Genomic DNA, 17,750 nt, shown 5'->3' on the forward strand with positions numbered 1-17,750 from the left:
AGAAGTCATAAGGTTTCAGGACCTCTGGCTGCATATTAGTTTGAGGAGGTTGTTAGATAAGTGCAAGGAATGATGATTAATTACTCCTTCTGCAATCTTTTGCAGATCTATTTGAAATCAGTTAAAAGACAAAGAGTCATTTGTGCGTGTTAACGTCTGTTCATAAATGGGGACACTAGGATGACACCAAACTTAGGAGTTTGGTGAATGTATCCCTTTTCTTGAAAAATCAGAGTGCTACTCTTGTTGAGGCTAGAAGGAAATGGTTGGATATAGCTGCCAACTTAATATTTAATTTTTCGTTCTTTCTACAGCCGCAGTCACAGTTTAATGGAGGATGATGCTGAACCAATTTTTGAAGATGTAATGATGTCATCAAGGGGTCAGTTGGAGGATATGAATGAAGAATTTGAAGACACTATGGTTATTGATCTGGTAGGTGGTCATTTGTATGATAAAAATAGGTGTACGTTTAATATCAGACAGCATCATATTTGGAATAATCCTTTTGAAGATTTAGTCGAGGAGACTAAGCAACCATTGGTAATTTTGAGTAGTGGTTTATAGTTTGCTTATGTTTATATATAAAAGAGCTTTCAAAATACAGAATTAGTATTTTGATTTGTTTGTTGCAGGTCTTTTAATTTACACATCTTTTTTGAGCTTATGAATATGGCAGCTAACACATATACACACATATCCTACTGTCTAATTGATTGTGTTTTAAAAGTGACTACATAATCTTAATTCCTCTGCTTGAAGTTGCATCCAAATTAGAGACTGAGAGATTTATATTTATCATGTAAAATTAATATAATGGCAGTGAATGCAGTATCACGGTGAGTCCACTGAAATGCATTAGTAACCATGAACATAGAATTTGAAATTCTCGGGGTGGTAAGAGTGATTTCAAAGCTATTTCATTGTATGATGGGATTGTTGCTTTAATATGCTTACTATTCTTGGAGTTAATAAAACATCTAAATCTTCCTTATTGATAGAATTATGCTTTGTCTCCTTTGTAACTAAATGAGGCTTGAATCTTGGAAACTGCCCAAATTTTAGACAATTTTATTGCATGAAGGTCAATTGTGATCTTAATGGGCAATGGGCCAAGGAGTGGCAGATGGAGTCTAATTTAGATAAATGAGAAATACTGCATTTTGGAAATGCAAATCAGGGTAGGACTTATACACTGATAAGGTTCTGGGGAGTGTTGCTGAGCTGAGAGACTTTGGAAGTGGATTAGCAGGTAGATAGGAGAAAGTGTTTGGTATGTGTGCCTTTATCGGTCAGAGTAATACGTTTAGGTCACTTTTGGAATACTGTGTGCAGTTCTGGTCTCCCTGCTATAGGAAGGATATTGTGAAACTTGAAAGGGCTCAGGAAAGATTTACAAAGATGTTGCCAGGGCTGGAGGGTTTGAGCTACAGGGAGAGACTGAACAGACTGGGGCTATTCTCCCTGGAGCATTGGAGGCTGCTGAGGAGTGACCTTAACATGGATTTATAAAATCATGAGGGGCATGGATAGGGTAAGTTTCCAGAGGGTAGGGGAGTTCAGAGCTAGAGGGCATTGGCTTAAAGTGAAGGGGGCAAGATTTGACAGACCTAAGGGGCAACTTTTTCATGCAGAGGGTGGTGCGTGTATAGATTGAGGAAGTGGTGGAGGCTGGTCAATTACAATATTTAAAAGACATCTGGATAGGTATATGAATAGAAAGGGTTTGGAGATGTGGGCGAAGACTTGGCAAATGGGGCGAGATTAATTTAGAATATCTGATCGGCACGGCTGAGTTGGACCGAAGGGTCTGTTTCCGTATAGTACATCTCTATGACTGAGACAGCTAAGTAGAATCAACTGAAAAACTATTATGCCAGGCCATTTTTATTGCTTTCTTTTTGCATGAATGAACTTATCAAAACTGGTAAATTTGTTGCCCAACAAAATAACAAAACCAGTAAATCCTGTACTAAGAGTTGAATGTCAACTACGTGTTCTAATTTATCTTGATTTATAGGATATGGTAAACCAAATTTTGACAAAAATCAGGCAACAATTAGGTAATTGACCTTAGTAAAATAGGAGATTATTAATTGGAGGTTTACAGGCATTACTTATAAACTAAGTCCTCACTTAAAGTTGTAGTTGCATTCTTGACTGTCAGGACTTTTGAGTGAAATGACTGTGAATTGAGGCTTCCCGTAGGAATCAACACTACATGCACAGATATTTTTAGGATATTTCTCACCCAAGAAACTGTACAAAAAGAAGCAGTATTCACAATATGTGTAATACCATTCAGTCCTAGTTATAATAACTTGCAAAATAAAATATCGCATTAAAAGAAATGTAACAGAAATGTACAATTTTCTAACTACATTCACTTTGCAGTACTTTTAGGTTAGCCAGGCTCCATCCAGTGGCAGATGTTAATTAATGCAGCTATTACCCTGACTCCCTGTATTGCCAAACTCATGCCACTAGATGGAGACTAGAACTTGAGTTCAGGGACATACAAAACCAGGAGCCAGATGAACAACCCAGGTACCTGGGGTACTGAAGTTAGAGGGCAGGAGGCAAGGCTTGGGAGAGAGGCAACACTAGAAAGCAGGGCCCAGAGAGGAGGTGAAGTCTAGAGAGCAGGAGCCAAGCCAAGGATATGACGGGAAACAAGGCTGAGAGATCTATGACTGACAGGTGGATGGTAGGTAGGGGTACCCAGGTAAGAACAGAAGTACTGGGGAAAGATCATGTGAGAAGGTCTCAAAACACAAAGTCTGGCACACAGCATTAAAATGAAACGTACCACGTTATATAATTATACTGACTTCATATCAGCAGCATTAAATAAAACATGAAGTAAGTTATCATTAAGCACAGGCTTGCTGTCCATTTCCTAAATGTGCTCATTGTGTGTGTTTTTCAGTTAAAATTGAAATGATTTGTGTGTACTGGTGTTCATTTTCCTTATTGGAAAATGGCTTATTATCTGTGCTCAGGTTTTTGAGAGTAGTGTTTGAACAGCAAATATAATTATGTGAACTGTTTTCACAGCCTCCGTCACGAAACAGACGTGAACGAGCTGAGCTCAGACCAGATTTCTTCGACTCTACTGCCATAATGGAAGATGATTCGGTGTGTATCAAGGAATACTTCGGTCTATGATGCGTCCTCTATTAACCAAGATAAATTAAGTTTTTGCGTATTCTCTTGTAGCTGTCAAAATATTTATAAATAGCCACACAAGGCCTGAATATGTAATTGGAAAAGTTAAATTTCTCAGGATTTTTATATTTACTGAACATCAAAACTAAACCAAAAAGTTATTTCTTCCAAAATTGGTGGTCAAATATAATTATAGTTAAATATTTACAGCTGCAGTTGTCTAACAATGAACCAGTGAAAAGAAAGTTTTTGTAATGTTTACTTTTTAACATTTCCTGCTGCAATGTTCATGTATTAATGAGAATGATTGAACTGTTTTATTGACTAATATTGTATACCATTTAAATGTATATTATGCAAAAAGTTTCTGAGGAATATTGGTTATGCAAATCTGGGCTTTTTGGTTCTTTCCTGAGATGGGAAGTGCCCCAATTCCATCTTTCCAAAGCCAAGCTTCTTGGAATCATTATATTTTGTACACTCTATTTACACATGACTTAAGTCCTAGTTCTTCTTTTTCATGTCTGTTATAAGTCTATCTTGATTCCAGTGATGTGAATCATTGCTAAGTATTTTGTGTTTGCTGTGTACTTTTATAATTTCACCATCTCTATTTATTTCTCTGAAAGTCTATTCTATTAAAAAGTCTTCAGTGCACTTGTAAATGTACATTCTCAACTGTGGAACTTATTTATATATATAAACCTTAAACATATTGACGTACTGTTCTATTTCACACAGTGAAAATTTTTAAATGCGGAGCTATTATAGTGAATCAAAGTTAAAATTCTAACCTGTTTAGTTGATGTGCTAAAGATTAACACGAACTAACCAGAACTAGAGATAGTTAGTTACTCTGCTTAAAGGATTATCATCCATTCTGTATTAAATGTTGTAAATTTATATCTGCACTTGTAAATTCAGCTTTTGTACTACCACATATTTGTACATGAATTATTACAGAAATTGTTTTGAATTGATAGATTTGAAAATGTTCTGTGGTGCATAGATTTATTTCCTCCCACAAATCTGAAGATGGATTTTTTGTTTTATTTTTGTTTTTCTGTAGGGCTTTGGGATGCCTATGTTCTGAGACTGCTGGAAGTTTTATATTTTTAAGAACTCCATCGTCTAAAGAGAATCCAAGATCTAAATACTGTGACAGCAACTTTTAAACTAAATTTTACATACTCAAGATCTGATTTATTTTTTATCAAAGGATAAACTTGATGAAGATTTGATTATGATAAATGGGGAAGCCTGAAGGAGGAAGCACTATAATGGTCTGTTACTGAGACAGATTTTCTTATGGACCGAAAACCGTGATCTTCATGGGAAGAATTACCCCCTACCCCCAAAATTGACCTGACAGATGGACTGTAGCACTGCTGAGGAGTGCCACAGTAGGATTTTTTTAAAAAAATATATATATCAACCAAGAGTAAATTGTATTAAAATCATGAAGGCATATTTAAAAAGATAGGGTGGCACATACAGCAGATGACACCAAAAGTACAGATGAGTTCCCTGAGTTTTTGTAATTTTTTTCTGCTGTACAGTTTAATATAAAAAATTTTTGAGATCAGCAGTTTATGTTATGTTTTTTAATTCAAGCTTAGAAATTTTTCAGAAGGCAGCAATGCTGAAAATCTAGATTAGGAGCAAAGCAATTTTCTCACACTGGAGTTTGGTTTCTTTGTGGTACGCATTTATTTTATTGAGGGGTGGGGTGGGTAACTGGAAATTAATTGCAAAAAACTTATACAGTAAATGTATAAATGGGTAATAGGTTCTGTTGGGGCTTTTTAGAAATGTGAAATATTGCTTCTGCAAATCACAGGTAACAGTAATCCAGAGATTTCTTTTCTTTTTAATACTAAGATCTTATACATATGTCTACAGCAAGCTACTTACTTTCTTAACAAAAGCTGCCTTATTTACTGTGAAGACTACTCATTAGCTGCTTTAAGTTTGACTTCAGCAGAGTTGAGATTTACACTTTAATCATCATTAGTCCAGTGCATTTTGCTTTTAGTTTTAATGTTCAGAACCCAACAGGTGAAATTTAGAAGCTGGTGTAGCTTCCTAAAATTCAGTTTGAGAGATATTTGATATTTGAAGACACTTCATAATACAGTACATTTTCTAAAACCAGGTTGTATAAATCAATGCTGTACACTCCCAAAAGTGTAAAAATTAGGTCAAGAGCACATTTCGTTGTTAAATTTTGGTGCACTGTTGCCCTTGATTCCAGATTTACTCTATTCATTATTAAGGAATGCCCACTTTTGACTTTCTCAATTGTCTAGATGTACTTTTACAAATAATTTTATACAAAACAGAGTTCAGTAATTGACTAAATGGAGGATTAGCCCAATGTGCTAGAATGTGTTCCATCTGTCTTGCTTCTGATTAGTTACCTGCAGTATTGAATTGTTCTTTTAATGCCATTTCCCATCTGATCATGTTTTTAAAGTAATGTCAGAAACAAATTAATTTTGTAAACTACAATTTTAACATTTTAACCATCTTAATTTAGCTGTCCGTAGACAGTTTCCAATATAGAAATTGACAATTTGACACCTGAAATTTCACAGAACAAAAGCTAATCAAAACATACTGCTTGAAACTGTTTGCAGAAGATATTTGAAAGCTACTGTCATAAATGGAAAGAATATTACATGATAAATTTTAATGTTTTCTCACATTTTGAAAGTAGTTATAACTAGATTTTAAATTGTAAGGTCATTTGAGTCATTTACTAATCTACAATACTAACTTAGATGAACAGAAAAGCTGACTTTAAAGGTATTGACTTTTTGGTATTGCTATTAAGCAGTTGTGAAAATATGCGATATTGGTTAGTTTTGTACAGTTTTCAGGCTAAATTGTCAATGATCTGAAATAGTTCTGTGGATTGAGTGGCGCGATGATAGGTACTGCATGGTTAGAATCATCTCTGCATCAACTTATGCTGTGCAGTCAACTATTTAAATCTGAATTCTTCGGCAGTATTGTAGCAGAATGTGAAACGATGGTTTCATGTCTGGATACCTCCACGCTGGGCTTGAAATTGAGTTTGAAGTTAATAAGCTTTATATTTTGAGTGTTACCTTGATTGGTTTTACTAGTAATACTGTAAATTGTACATTTTCAGTATAAAATTTCTTTTTGTACATTTTAAAGCTGATGCTTCACCTTTCCTTTAATAAACTGTTTGAAAATAATTGTTGCAGACGTTATGTTATTTAAAACCAAAATTTTTCATAACAGTTAATTCCTGCCTCTAAACTGACTATGTCCTCTTTCATTTTGAAAAAGGTCAGAAGTCTCATAATACCAGGATATAGTCCCAAAAGTTTATTTGAAATCACAAGCTTTTGGAGTGCTGCTGCTTCATCAGGTGGAGTGATTAGAAGCACATAGGCAGAGAAATCAAAAGGTCATACAAATGGTGTGAGTGGAGTGTAGACAGCTACAGTGTAGCTACAGGTAACCTCACCTTGCTGTTCAAATCATAAGTAAACTTATGATTTGAAGTGGCTTCTGTTCCCAGTCCCAAAGGAGCGCCCAAGAAACTATGCTTGCACCCCTCCTGTTTTTAAACTGCTGGCTTTCAGCAAGTTCATTATTATAGTGTTAGCTTTCAACTGCATATTGACAACACTCAGTTTGACCTCTCATTTTTCTTGATCCTTAACACTGTCTTTATCACACTATTTTGACATCTAATGCTGGACAAGCAGAGATTTACACCAATTGAGAATCTTGGAAAGTACAAAGCCATTGTTTAATCACAAACTGTTTCCAATCAGTTGATTCCATCCCATAGCCTGGCAGCTATCTGAAGCTGAACATGTAACTCAGAACTTTGGTGCCATTTTTGACTGAGTGTCTGACCACATCCACCTGTCATCGAGAAGCTCAATTTCCACTTAACAATGCTCCACTGATCTTCGGCCCCATGTCACTACTGCTGAAACCCTCACCTGTACATAGGATACTATTTTGAACTCCTGCAATGACTTCCTACGGCTGAAATGATTGACTTCCAACAACCAAAGAAATCTTCCTTACATTAGGTTGGATTCCAATTAGCAAACATGTTCTATATTTTGCTGGGGCTTCTTGAATGCTACAGTCAAATGCTGCCTTAATCTCAAAAGGAGTCTCTCTCACCATGTCTCCAGACTTTGATTCCTTTGTCCATATTTGGATCAAGGCTGTAATGAGGTCTGAAACAAGAATATTGCAGATGGAACCAAGACTGTTTCGGTAAGCAATTGTTATGTGCCACTTGATAACTTTGATGCAGAAAACTTCCCTCACTTTGAGAGAGAGTACATTGGTAGTGGCAGAAGTTAGCTGAATTTGGATTTGCTTTGCTTTTCTGGACAGGTCATACCTGGGTGACTGTCAAGTAGATGCCATTGCTGTGGCTGTACTACAAAGCTTGGCAGAAGGTATGCTGTAGAATTCAATTATTTTTACAATAATTAATTTTGACTTCCTCACATGCTTAATCATGTTTAATTGTGATTATTTGTTGAATAATACTTGCAAGCAAGAAACCTTATGACTAGGTTAGGGTAAGGTTTATGCTTTTATTGCTATATAATGGTTCAACCTAATATAAATTTAGATTGACCAATGTTAAAATACATTTGAAGTGGACATGTGTATTTTTAAAATGATTTAGTTTTATAATTTAAAGTTTGAAGCAGTTTTTGTATTAGTTTGTATTGTTATATCTAGGTTTAGTTTGTGTTTTTTGAGTACCAACAGTTTTATTAATTCATACATGGCTTTTGTAACAAAAGGATATTGATTGATATTCTAGAATTCTTCGAGGTACCATGTGGAAGGGTAGTTGACCACAGAGGTGGCATTGCGTACTCTAGATACTTTCTAGTCAACCCATTCAGAGTAGTAACTATAACACTCCATAGTCTAGCAGACGCATCAATTGTTTACTGGTGCCACCTTATCATGATAAAGATCTATGGAATTGGTAAACTAAGGACAACCTCTTATAAAAGGGACAACCTAATAAAATGATTGGCATGTTAACTAATAAGGAGATAATGATGGCAGTGATGTCAGTAAGGTGACCTTTTTTTCTTTAAAAAGTACTCAAGAATTGGGCAAATATTGTTTAACCCATCCCAGATTTACTTGTCACAACTCACGCACTAACAATCTAAATAGAGTTCAAGAGACTCCATGATTATTCATGAGGCTAGCAAGATTTAATGAGGCCTGAGTTTTAGTGGATGGATGCACAAAAAGCCATTTGATACCATGGGACTTAACTATTGCTGAAAATAGACACATTTTGTTGAAACGTTTTAACTTGCATACATCAGGACTTTCTTGCAAGAATACCAATTCAAGTCTTGTTTGAAGTGCTGATTGTAGAGGCATTTTCATGGAGAGTTAGTGATGATTGGCAATTAACGATAGGTTTTGGTTAAATTTTACACCAGAAGGTCTTTTGTAGTGCAGTGGTCATATCCTTCCCTGTGAGCCAGGAGACCTGGGTACAGGTTCCATCTGCTCCAGAGGTGTGTATAACATCTCTCAACAGGTTGACTAGAAAATAGCTAAATTTTAAACCAGGCAGTTGGCAGTGGTCAAGACATTGCTCTGAGAAATGAACAAGCAAGTGGCTGTCACCTCTTCTGAGTTGGAACAGATAGTATGGATATGTTCTTTATGCCTAGTAAAGAAGAGCCCTGTATCTTAATATATGTACCTTCCAGTACGGATCAGTTAGATCAATTGGCTGATGGCTGATTTGTGATGAGGAATGTTGCCACTGGCATAGGTTCAATTCCCTGCACCAGCTGAGATTACCATGAAGAACCCTCTTTCTCAATCTTTCATCTCCGGCATACTGACACTCAGATTAGCACCACCAGTCATGTTTCTCTAATGATAAACAGCCCTATGGTCCTCTGGGCCAGTGAACTCAGAGGTGTAATGAGCAAGGTACTAACTAGACTAACTTTGCAGCATTGTGTCCAACATTGGATATGATTCTGCTATTGGAAATTTGTTGAATAATCCTTAGCAGGACTTATACACTTAATGGTAAGGTCCTAGGGAGTGTTGCTGAATAAAGAGACCTTGGAGTGCAGGTTCATAGCTCCTTGAAAGTGGAGTCGCAGGTAGATAGGATAGTGAAGAAGGCGTTTAGTATGCTTTCATTTCTTGGTCAGAGTATTGAGTACAGAAGTTGGGAGGTCATGTTGCAGCTGTACAGGACATTGGTTAGGCCACTGTTGGAATATTGCGTGCAATTCTGGTTTCTTTCCTATCGGAAAGATGTTGTGAAACTTGAAAGGGTTCAGAAAAGATTTAAAAGGATGTTGCCAGGGTTGAAAGACTTGACCTATAGGGAGAGGCTGAACAGGCTGGGGCTGTTTTCCCTGGAGCGTCGGAGGCTGAGGGGAGTGACCTTTATAGCGGCTTACAAAATTATGAGGGGCATAGATAGGATAAATAGGCAAACTCTTTTTCTTGGGGTCGGGGAGTCCAGAACTAGAGGGCACAGGTTTAGGGTGAGAGGGGAAAGATATAAAAGAGTCCTAAGGGGCAACTTTTTCACGCGGAGGGTGGTACGTGTATGGAATGAGCTGCCAGAGGAAGTGGTGGAGGCTGGTACAATTGCAACATTTTAAGAGGCATTTGGATGGGTATATGAATAGGAAGGGTTTGGAGGGATATGGACCGGATGCTGGCAGGTGACACCAGATTGGGTTGGGATATCTATTCGGCATGGACAGGTTGGACCAAAGGGTCTTTTTCCATGCTGTACATCTCTATGACTCTAAATATGGAAAGATTTATGCTGTCAACCAATTTAGAGTTACCTAAGTGATTAAAAATGTTCTGATCTCAAGTATTTCAATTAATTAATTAGGTAATTTGTTGTCATAGAGCTTTTCTGAGGGCTCTTGTGGTTCAGTGGTCGTATCTCTACCTCTGGACCAGGAGGTGTAGGTTCAAATCCCACCTGCTGCAGGCATGTGGAACAACATCACTGAAAAGGATGATTAGAGAATGTCTTTGTAGACCTTTTCTAAAGCAGCATTGGCCAATCCACAAGTTGTGATTGCTTCATTCCTTAATCATTTTCTGTCTAGATTACCGCATTAGTTCAGTGGATATGACTATTATTTTGATTGGGCAGACCCATTACATGTATGCACAACCAGGATGTGAGGTATAGTTAGTATGTTTGCAGATGACACCAAAATTGGAGGTATTGTGGACAGTGAAGAAAATTACCTCAGAGAACAACGGGATCTAGATCAGATGGACCAGTGGGCTGAGGAGTGGCAAATGGAGTTTAATTTAGATAAATGTGAGGTGCTGCATTACGGAAAAGCAAATGAGAGCAGGATTTATACACTTAATGGTAAGATCCTGGGGAGTGTAGCTGAACAAAGACCTTGGAGTGCAGTTTTGTAGTTTTTTTAAAGTATAGAGTTGCGGGTAGTGAAGATGACATTTGGTATGCTTTCCTTTATTGGTCAGAGCACTGAGTAGCATTGGAAAGAAATTTGCAGCTGTACAGGAAATTGGTTAGGCCACTTTTGGAATATTGCATGCAATTCTGGTCTTCCTATCGGAAGAATGTTGTGAAACTTGAAAGGGTTCAGAAAAGATTTACAAGGATGTTGCCAGGGTTGGAGGATTTGAGCTATACAGACAGGCTGAATAGGCTGGGGCTGTTTTATCTGGAGTGTCGGAGGCTGAGGGGGTTTATAAAATTGAGGGGCATGGATAGGGTAAATAGACAAAGTCTTTTCCCTGAGATGAAGGAGCCCAGAACTAGAGGGCGTAGTTTAGGGTGAGAGGGGGAAGATATAAAAGATTTATGGGGTAACTTTTTCCACAGAGGGTGGTGTGTGTATGGAATGAGCTGTCAGAGAAAGTGGCAGAGGCTAGTACAATTGCAACATTTAAAAGGCACCTGGATGGGTATATGAATAGGAAAGGTTTAGAGGGATATGGGCCAGGTGCTAATAAACGGGACCAAATTAGGTTAGGATATTTGGTTGGCATGAATGAGTTGGACCAAAGGATCTGTTTCCATGCTGTACATCTCTATGACTCTGACTAGGAAGTGGTATGACATGGAAACTTCTGTCAGCAAGAATTAATGCAGGCCACTAATGAGTCAAACATGCTGTGTTGAGAAAGATATTTTGATAAGTACAATATGAAGTAGGAAAAGGGATTTTTAAAATTTGAGCTTTTGGTCTAAAGTGCAACAATGATCAAATGGGGATGTTGAAAACCAAGAATTAACCTGAAGGGAAGTGCCAGGTCTCTGAAGCTGATTTAAATATATACTTTTAGATCCTAAGTCTATCTTCTGGTGTAGATACTTTCTGCTAATAAATTCTAGCCATTGCACTTTAAGGAAAGCACTCAGGCTGCAATGTAAAGAGCAATGGCATGACATCATACTGATTTAAAGGCTGCTCTAGAGTTGCTCAGCCATTGGAAATGACCCAATCCAGTTGACATACAGCAGTGCAGGAATAGATAGAAACCGAGGCAGTGTGAAAAAAAAAGTCCCAAAGTCGTCATTATTCAGGTTGAGATGTTAAACCACATTTCCTTAGTTTCTCCAGCACTTTGTTTCCATGTAACTAAATGTGGTTCTTAATAGCAACCAAGTTCAAAATCATTAGTGGTCTTCCTCTCAATTATATTTTGTATTGGACGACATCTATATTGTAAACCAGCATAATTAAGAGGGGTTTCTGTGACTAGGTGACAATTTATATGTTGCAGCACCCTATGGGCTGGTTGATCATTCATCCTTACACAGATTTATGATCATGTTTACAGGCAGGCTGGAAAAATCTGAAAACCTTGCATTTCTTCTTGGTGTTCAGTGCCATTTAATTTTGTTATTCTGTTAATAGTTGTCTATTAGACAAACAAAATTGAGAAATAAAATGACATGTTCCGCCACTGATGAATTGCTCTCCCCTCAACGATTAAGTGCAGAAGAGGAAAAGGTAAGAAACAAAGAATTTGCACTTTTTAAGTGGTGTTCGTGGCTGATATACATTGCTGGATTAGTGGTGCTGGAAGAGCACAGTAGTTCAGGCAGCATCCAGGATGAGGCTATTTATTCCTAGTATCTAATTGTTTTTGAGAAGGTGATGGAGCTACTGCAGTCCATTTGATGTAGGTACACCAGGTGCTATTCATAAGGCAGTGTCTGGGTTTTGGTCAAACTGATGAATGAGCAACATATTTCCAATTCTACATGGTATGTGATTCTGAGAAATTTGCAATTGATGGTATTCGAAATGCCTGCTGCATTTCTTCTAGGCAGTCGAAGTTTGGGGATTTGATGTTGTCAAAAGCCAAGATGAGCAGCTCATTGAATCAGCATTGATCCACACCCTTTGATAGTGTCATGAATGCAGTATTACAAGACAATCTGGGATTAAAGAAATCCAGTAATTTCAATGATGACCATTAAAAATGCAAAGGAAAGGAAATCTGACCCAGTCTGGTTTATAAGTGCCTCGAGACCCATGGTCATGTTATCTAGTTGCCTTTATTTTCAATGAAATACTGTGAGGTGGAGAAGTCAGGTACCCAACACTACAGTGATATGAGAGAAGAATTCAACTAAAAATTCAATCAGATTAGAGCATTTTTCTTAAGTGGTGTTTTTAATTATGTCACCCCTGATGTCCCTTTAAAATTCATTGTCTTGTAATACTGTGTTCATGACAATCTGGGGTTACACCTATTCACAATAATATCGATGAGGGATCACTTCAAATTACTTGTGGAGACAATCTCGTCGACAGAATGAAGGCAACTGGAGAAAAGTCACTCAAGGGTGTCTTGCTCAGGATAAAATATCTGCCCTCTGAATTGGTCAAGTAACTCCATTTAATTGAAGGGTAAATGCGGATAGCAACAAAGCTAGCTTTGTCAGTCATGCCTATATGCTGTGAAAGAATAAAGAATGCTGTGAAAATCTTGGAAAACTGAATGGAATGATTATCAATGGAAGTGGATTTTCTGGACAACATTCCCTGCAAAGCTGCATGTTTGCTAAAAGCAAGGTCACCAGGAGAACTCCCTACTCTTTGAAGAGTAGGTTGGGTTGTTTTACATCTGTGAAAGCAAACAAGATTTTGATTTGGAATCTCATCCTAAATTCTTACCTCGTCAAAAATCATTCAACACCAGGTTATAGTCCAACAGGTTTATTTGAAATCACAAGCTTTCAAGGCACTGCCCCTTCAAGTGAAATGAAGAGCGCACCCAGACACAGACTTTATAAATGAGAGATCAAACAATAATACAAATGGTGAGAGTGGAGTGACAACAGGCTGTATATGCAACTGATTTGAGTGTCAGACAGTGAATAACAAATGAAGGAATGACAATAATCTGATTATCTCTTCCTCAATTAATTACAAAAAATTAACAATAAAATGGTGCTAGAGCCAAACCAATGGACTCGATACAGTACCTGGCAAGACTGTGTTCAAGATTTTGAAATGGGACTTGAAACCACAATCCACAAATCTCTTGGGGAGAGGTTAATATGCTACCATGGAGATAAAGATACCCTTTGGTATAAAAGTATAAAATGAAACCTGAAAATGTAGCACTAGATGTTACAAGGGAATTGGATGAAAATAAAAAATAATTAAATGTGTTCTGTAAAATTGTCATGGCTGCTGTCTGTGTTGCAGCATCATATAGAACTGAATCTGTTTTCCTGGTGTACTGACAATCAAGGTGAACCTTCAATATGTTCAATTATATGTTACTACTAACGTGCCATATGATTTGAAAAGATGATCACTGCCTTTTCTTCAATAAGCCTATTAAACAGTTCAGAATGGCAGAGTCCCATTAACTGCAGATTTAGACAGCTGATATACTGAGTTTGCAGGATGTTCTCAGGTTATAATGGCGTGCTGTTTTCAAAGATTTGAATCAAACTAGCATTTTGTTGTTGATTTCAAATTTATTCCTAAATGATGACAGCATTGTTTGTTAACAAAAATAAAATCAATGGTTTTGGAGGGGAACATTCTGTTCATCTGCTTGACGTCTAAGTTTTTTTTTCACAGGGGGATATTGCCATGTTTTTTCCAAGGGTTAGTCTGTTTCTTATTTGCCAGCATCTCCAAGTCTCGACAAATACGCAATCGAGTGGTTGCTGGTTCAATTATGTCATCGACAAAACCTGCATAGAACACACAAGCAGAGTAGATCAGTTTTACAGTAAATTAACTGAGCCAGAAATCTACTTTAAGTATAAAAACAGCTGTCTGGTGTATTAACTGACTGAAACTTGGCCAGTGCTAGATACTGCATGAATAACAAGACTAAACAGAATGCCTGGAAGAAAGTATAAACTTTTGCAATACAGAAGTTACTCATTTTGTACGAGTTAGATGTATAGGGTATTGCTTACTCTTAATCTAATTTGTTTTAAATGAGCTTTTGTTTTAATATTTAGTTTGTTTCCTAATCAAGGCAAAGATATTGGAGCACCAACAACAATGCTCTGTATAATTGACTGTAGCAATACAGGGAAATTGAACAATGTTTCAAGCTGAATATGAAACTTCACAACTGAAAATACTTGCAGGCCACCTGACTATTTCCAGCACACTGTTTTTGCTTTGTACCATTACTGAATTTCAAAGTCTCCACTAGTGAAGGTGGGAGAGACGTACCAGTCCTCCTGGTGAGCTCAGCTACATTACAATACATGGGACAGTGTGTCACAGTGCTGTTTTACTTCTCAATGTCTGTTGTGAAGGAAGATGGTCAACTTCATTTTAATTGATACTTTGGAGCTTAAAATACTCAAGAAAACGAAAATTAGAAAATGCACAACACATGCTTCTTCTTGAACTTGCCTCTCACAGCTGCTGGGAATGGGTTTGCAAATGTTTCCACATATTCTGCCTCTGCCTCTACTTCATTCCCTTTTCCTTTAAAGATTATCTGCACAGCACCCTTGAAAAGGAAAGGAAAATGTCAAACAATGAAATGCATATTTCCAATAAAATAACTTGTTTACAACATTTTACAAAATAATCATCTACTTTGAGTGTTCTCTTATACCAACCAGATTTGTTTGATCAGTAGTTTAGTGAGAAACCAAAGGATTTTATACAGACTGCATTCATCTATCAGCAGATTCAACATGACATGGTAATTCTTGGTAAAATCACAGAACAGATTTCTGGCTTCCTGGGATAAAAGTTGTACATCTCATGTAATGTAAGCTAGATAATTATACAAAATATCCATGATTCATTTAATCCCTGCTGATGAATATATGCTCATGCAGGCACGACACAGAAAAAGACTGCATTACGTTTATTATATTAGAGACCAACCATGCTGTATTACTAACGAGTTACATGTTCCCTTTCTCTAATCTATCTTAGATTGCTATCTACAAACTAGTTAGAACTTACACAGCCTCTGCATCACCTTGGGTTTTCAATTATTTAGAAGGGACGTGAATTCATATTTAAATTGACAATTGATTTGCCTTTCACAAATGGATGAAAGATGGAAGTATACTAGTTTGATTAGGTAGTTCACTTCAGTAATGATCATTTTGGCCAAACTTTAAATTTCATACAGCTAAATTCTCGTCTCTGTAACATGCTCTATACCCATCTCAAAGATTTGTTTGAATTATTAGTGAATTAACAATGTAGGCAAAGGTCAGCCACTCATGACAGTCAGGACTTGTATCTATGTACTGCTAAAAGGGTATGTGATAGAAATGCAGAGGTGTCACTTACCTTAGCACCCATAACTGCAACTTCTGCTGTTGGCCAAGCATAGTTCAAATCACCTCTTAAGTGCTTGGAGCTCATCACATCATATGCACCACCGTAGGCCTACAAAGAAAAACATTAAGTGAATCATCTTTTAAACAGGTGAAATACTGTAAAGTCTGTTAATAAAATAGAAATAACATTTGACAGAGTTCCAATTGCTCTCCTTCATATATCCTATGCTCAAAAATTTCCTCCACTTTTTTTGTTCCTATATTTAATGCTCCCAGCTGTTCTACATCTCTCTCATTACAGTCTTAAACTTCAGATTTTAGTTATTTTAACTCTGTCAGGATTCTCTGCAGTTAACAAATGGTATGACTGCCACCTCCAGGTGCAAAGAGAAGGAACCCAATGTCATTTGGAAGCAACACAATCTTCAGGCTACAATACAGAGAAACTAAGAGCTAACAGGAACAAAGACAACTGTTGTTTATGCCCTGGATCGACATGAGCCAGGAGTACTAATTAATCTGAAATAACAGTGGAGTAAGGTGTGCACAGAATGCTGTGGTAGTGTCAGCTCATGTATGACATATCTTGAAGCCTTCACTGTCATCTGTCCATACACAGGAACAGCTTATTGGCTGCTTTGATGTTTGGAGTAAACATTCCAGGTTCTTTGCTGCTTGCCATTCCAAATTTGGAATGAGGTCTTGCACACCACAGTGCAAATAGTTTCTCCTGCACCAACCAGCTAACACCACTAGATGAAACCCGATCAATTAAATAAGTAATCAAGGTGAGTTTACTCTTTTGTTTGTTTCCCCCTTTAAAAAAAATTCGAATTTTGGTTATTTCAGCTAAGAATATACTGATTTACACATGTACAGAATGCTATTTCAGTCTGTGTACACTTGCTCAGCAAAGAAAATGCTTCATGATACCTAATTCTGGCTTTGAGGGGAATTAAGCTTCATTGAAAGACACTAGTTTCAGGGAGTAAGCACAACAAAGTAAGGACTTCCCATACAACAAGTGGAAGTTATCTTCATTATGTAACTGGCTTTTTTTTGATGGTCTGGTCAATTATTTGTTAGTGTCACCACTGGCTTGCAAAGGACCAAGTGGCAGAAACCCAAATATGGTCATGAATATTTCATCCCTGATATACAATAAGGTGGATTACTCATTTATTTGAATGTTACATTTTCAGGTTGAAAATAATGCAGAGAGTGGCAAATCATGGGTCAAGCTACACCTCTGTCTCAGCAATGTATCCAAACATTTGGATTAGCCAGAATCAGTATTAAACATTATAATAACCATGGTTAGACCAGGACATTTTTAAAAGTTATTGCATGAACATTTCCTTGTAATGACAAATCTACCTCCTCAATCTCTTTTGTACAACCAGTGAACAGGTCAGAATTCTACACTTCATGGAACTTCTTTGTTATGAATATAATATTATAAATTCCTCAACTTGCAATTTTCCCAAGCAGCATTCCAGACGAAGTGGTGATTTACATGTACTTCATTCAACTGAAGTCTATTTGCTGCTCACGATGTGATCTTCTCTCCAATAAGGAGATCTAAAGAGATTGGGTGGCCACTTTGTGAAACAGCTCAGTGCAATATGTGACCCTAACTTCCAGAGAGAGGCCTGTCATTTTAGTGCTCTATCTTATTCACATTGACAAAGCTACCCCTATCCTGTTTCACTGTTCATGCAAAGCTCAATATCAGCTTGAGGACTGGGAACTTGTC

At 37.2% G+C, this 17,750-nt stretch overlaps 2 protein-coding genes across 3 annotated transcripts in view; one reads left to right on the top strand and one right to left on the bottom strand.

Moving 5' to 3' along the window:
• LOC122555796 (cohesin subunit SA-1) overlaps positions 1 to 6,395 on the top strand; it is a 113,996-nt gene extending 107,601 nt beyond the window's left edge. For both annotated transcript variants that reach the window (XM_043701940.1, XM_043701941.1), the window contains exons 32-34: positions 315 to 435; positions 3,058 to 3,138; positions 4,238 to 6,395. In XM_043701940.1, coding sequence (XP_043557875.1) covers positions 315 to 435; positions 3,058 to 3,138; positions 4,238 to 4,261 — 226 coding nt within the window. In that variant the 3' untranslated portion in view covers positions 4,262 to 6,395. The remainder of the gene's footprint in view (positions 1 to 314; positions 436 to 3,057; positions 3,139 to 4,237) is intronic.
• Positions 6,396 to 14,177: 7,782 nt separating this feature from the next.
• pccb (propionyl-CoA carboxylase subunit beta) overlaps positions 14,178 to 17,750 on the bottom strand; it is a 36,150-nt gene continuing 32,577 nt past the window's right edge. The window contains exons 11-13 of the mRNA XM_043701942.1: positions 16,005 to 16,103; positions 15,102 to 15,201; positions 14,178 to 14,419 (exon numbers count right to left, since the gene is read on the bottom strand). Coding sequence (XP_043557877.1) covers positions 14,298 to 14,419; positions 15,102 to 15,201; positions 16,005 to 16,103 — 321 coding nt within the window. The 3' untranslated portion in view covers positions 14,178 to 14,297. The remainder of the gene's footprint in view (positions 14,420 to 15,101; positions 15,202 to 16,004; positions 16,104 to 17,750) is intronic.

The sequence above is a fragment of the Chiloscyllium plagiosum genome, chromosome 13, assembly GCF_004010195.1.
Source record: "Chiloscyllium plagiosum isolate BGI_BamShark_2017 chromosome 13, ASM401019v2, whole genome shotgun sequence".
In the NCBI taxonomy this organism is placed as follows: Eukaryota; Metazoa; Chordata; class Chondrichthyes; order Orectolobiformes; family Hemiscylliidae; genus Chiloscyllium; species Chiloscyllium plagiosum.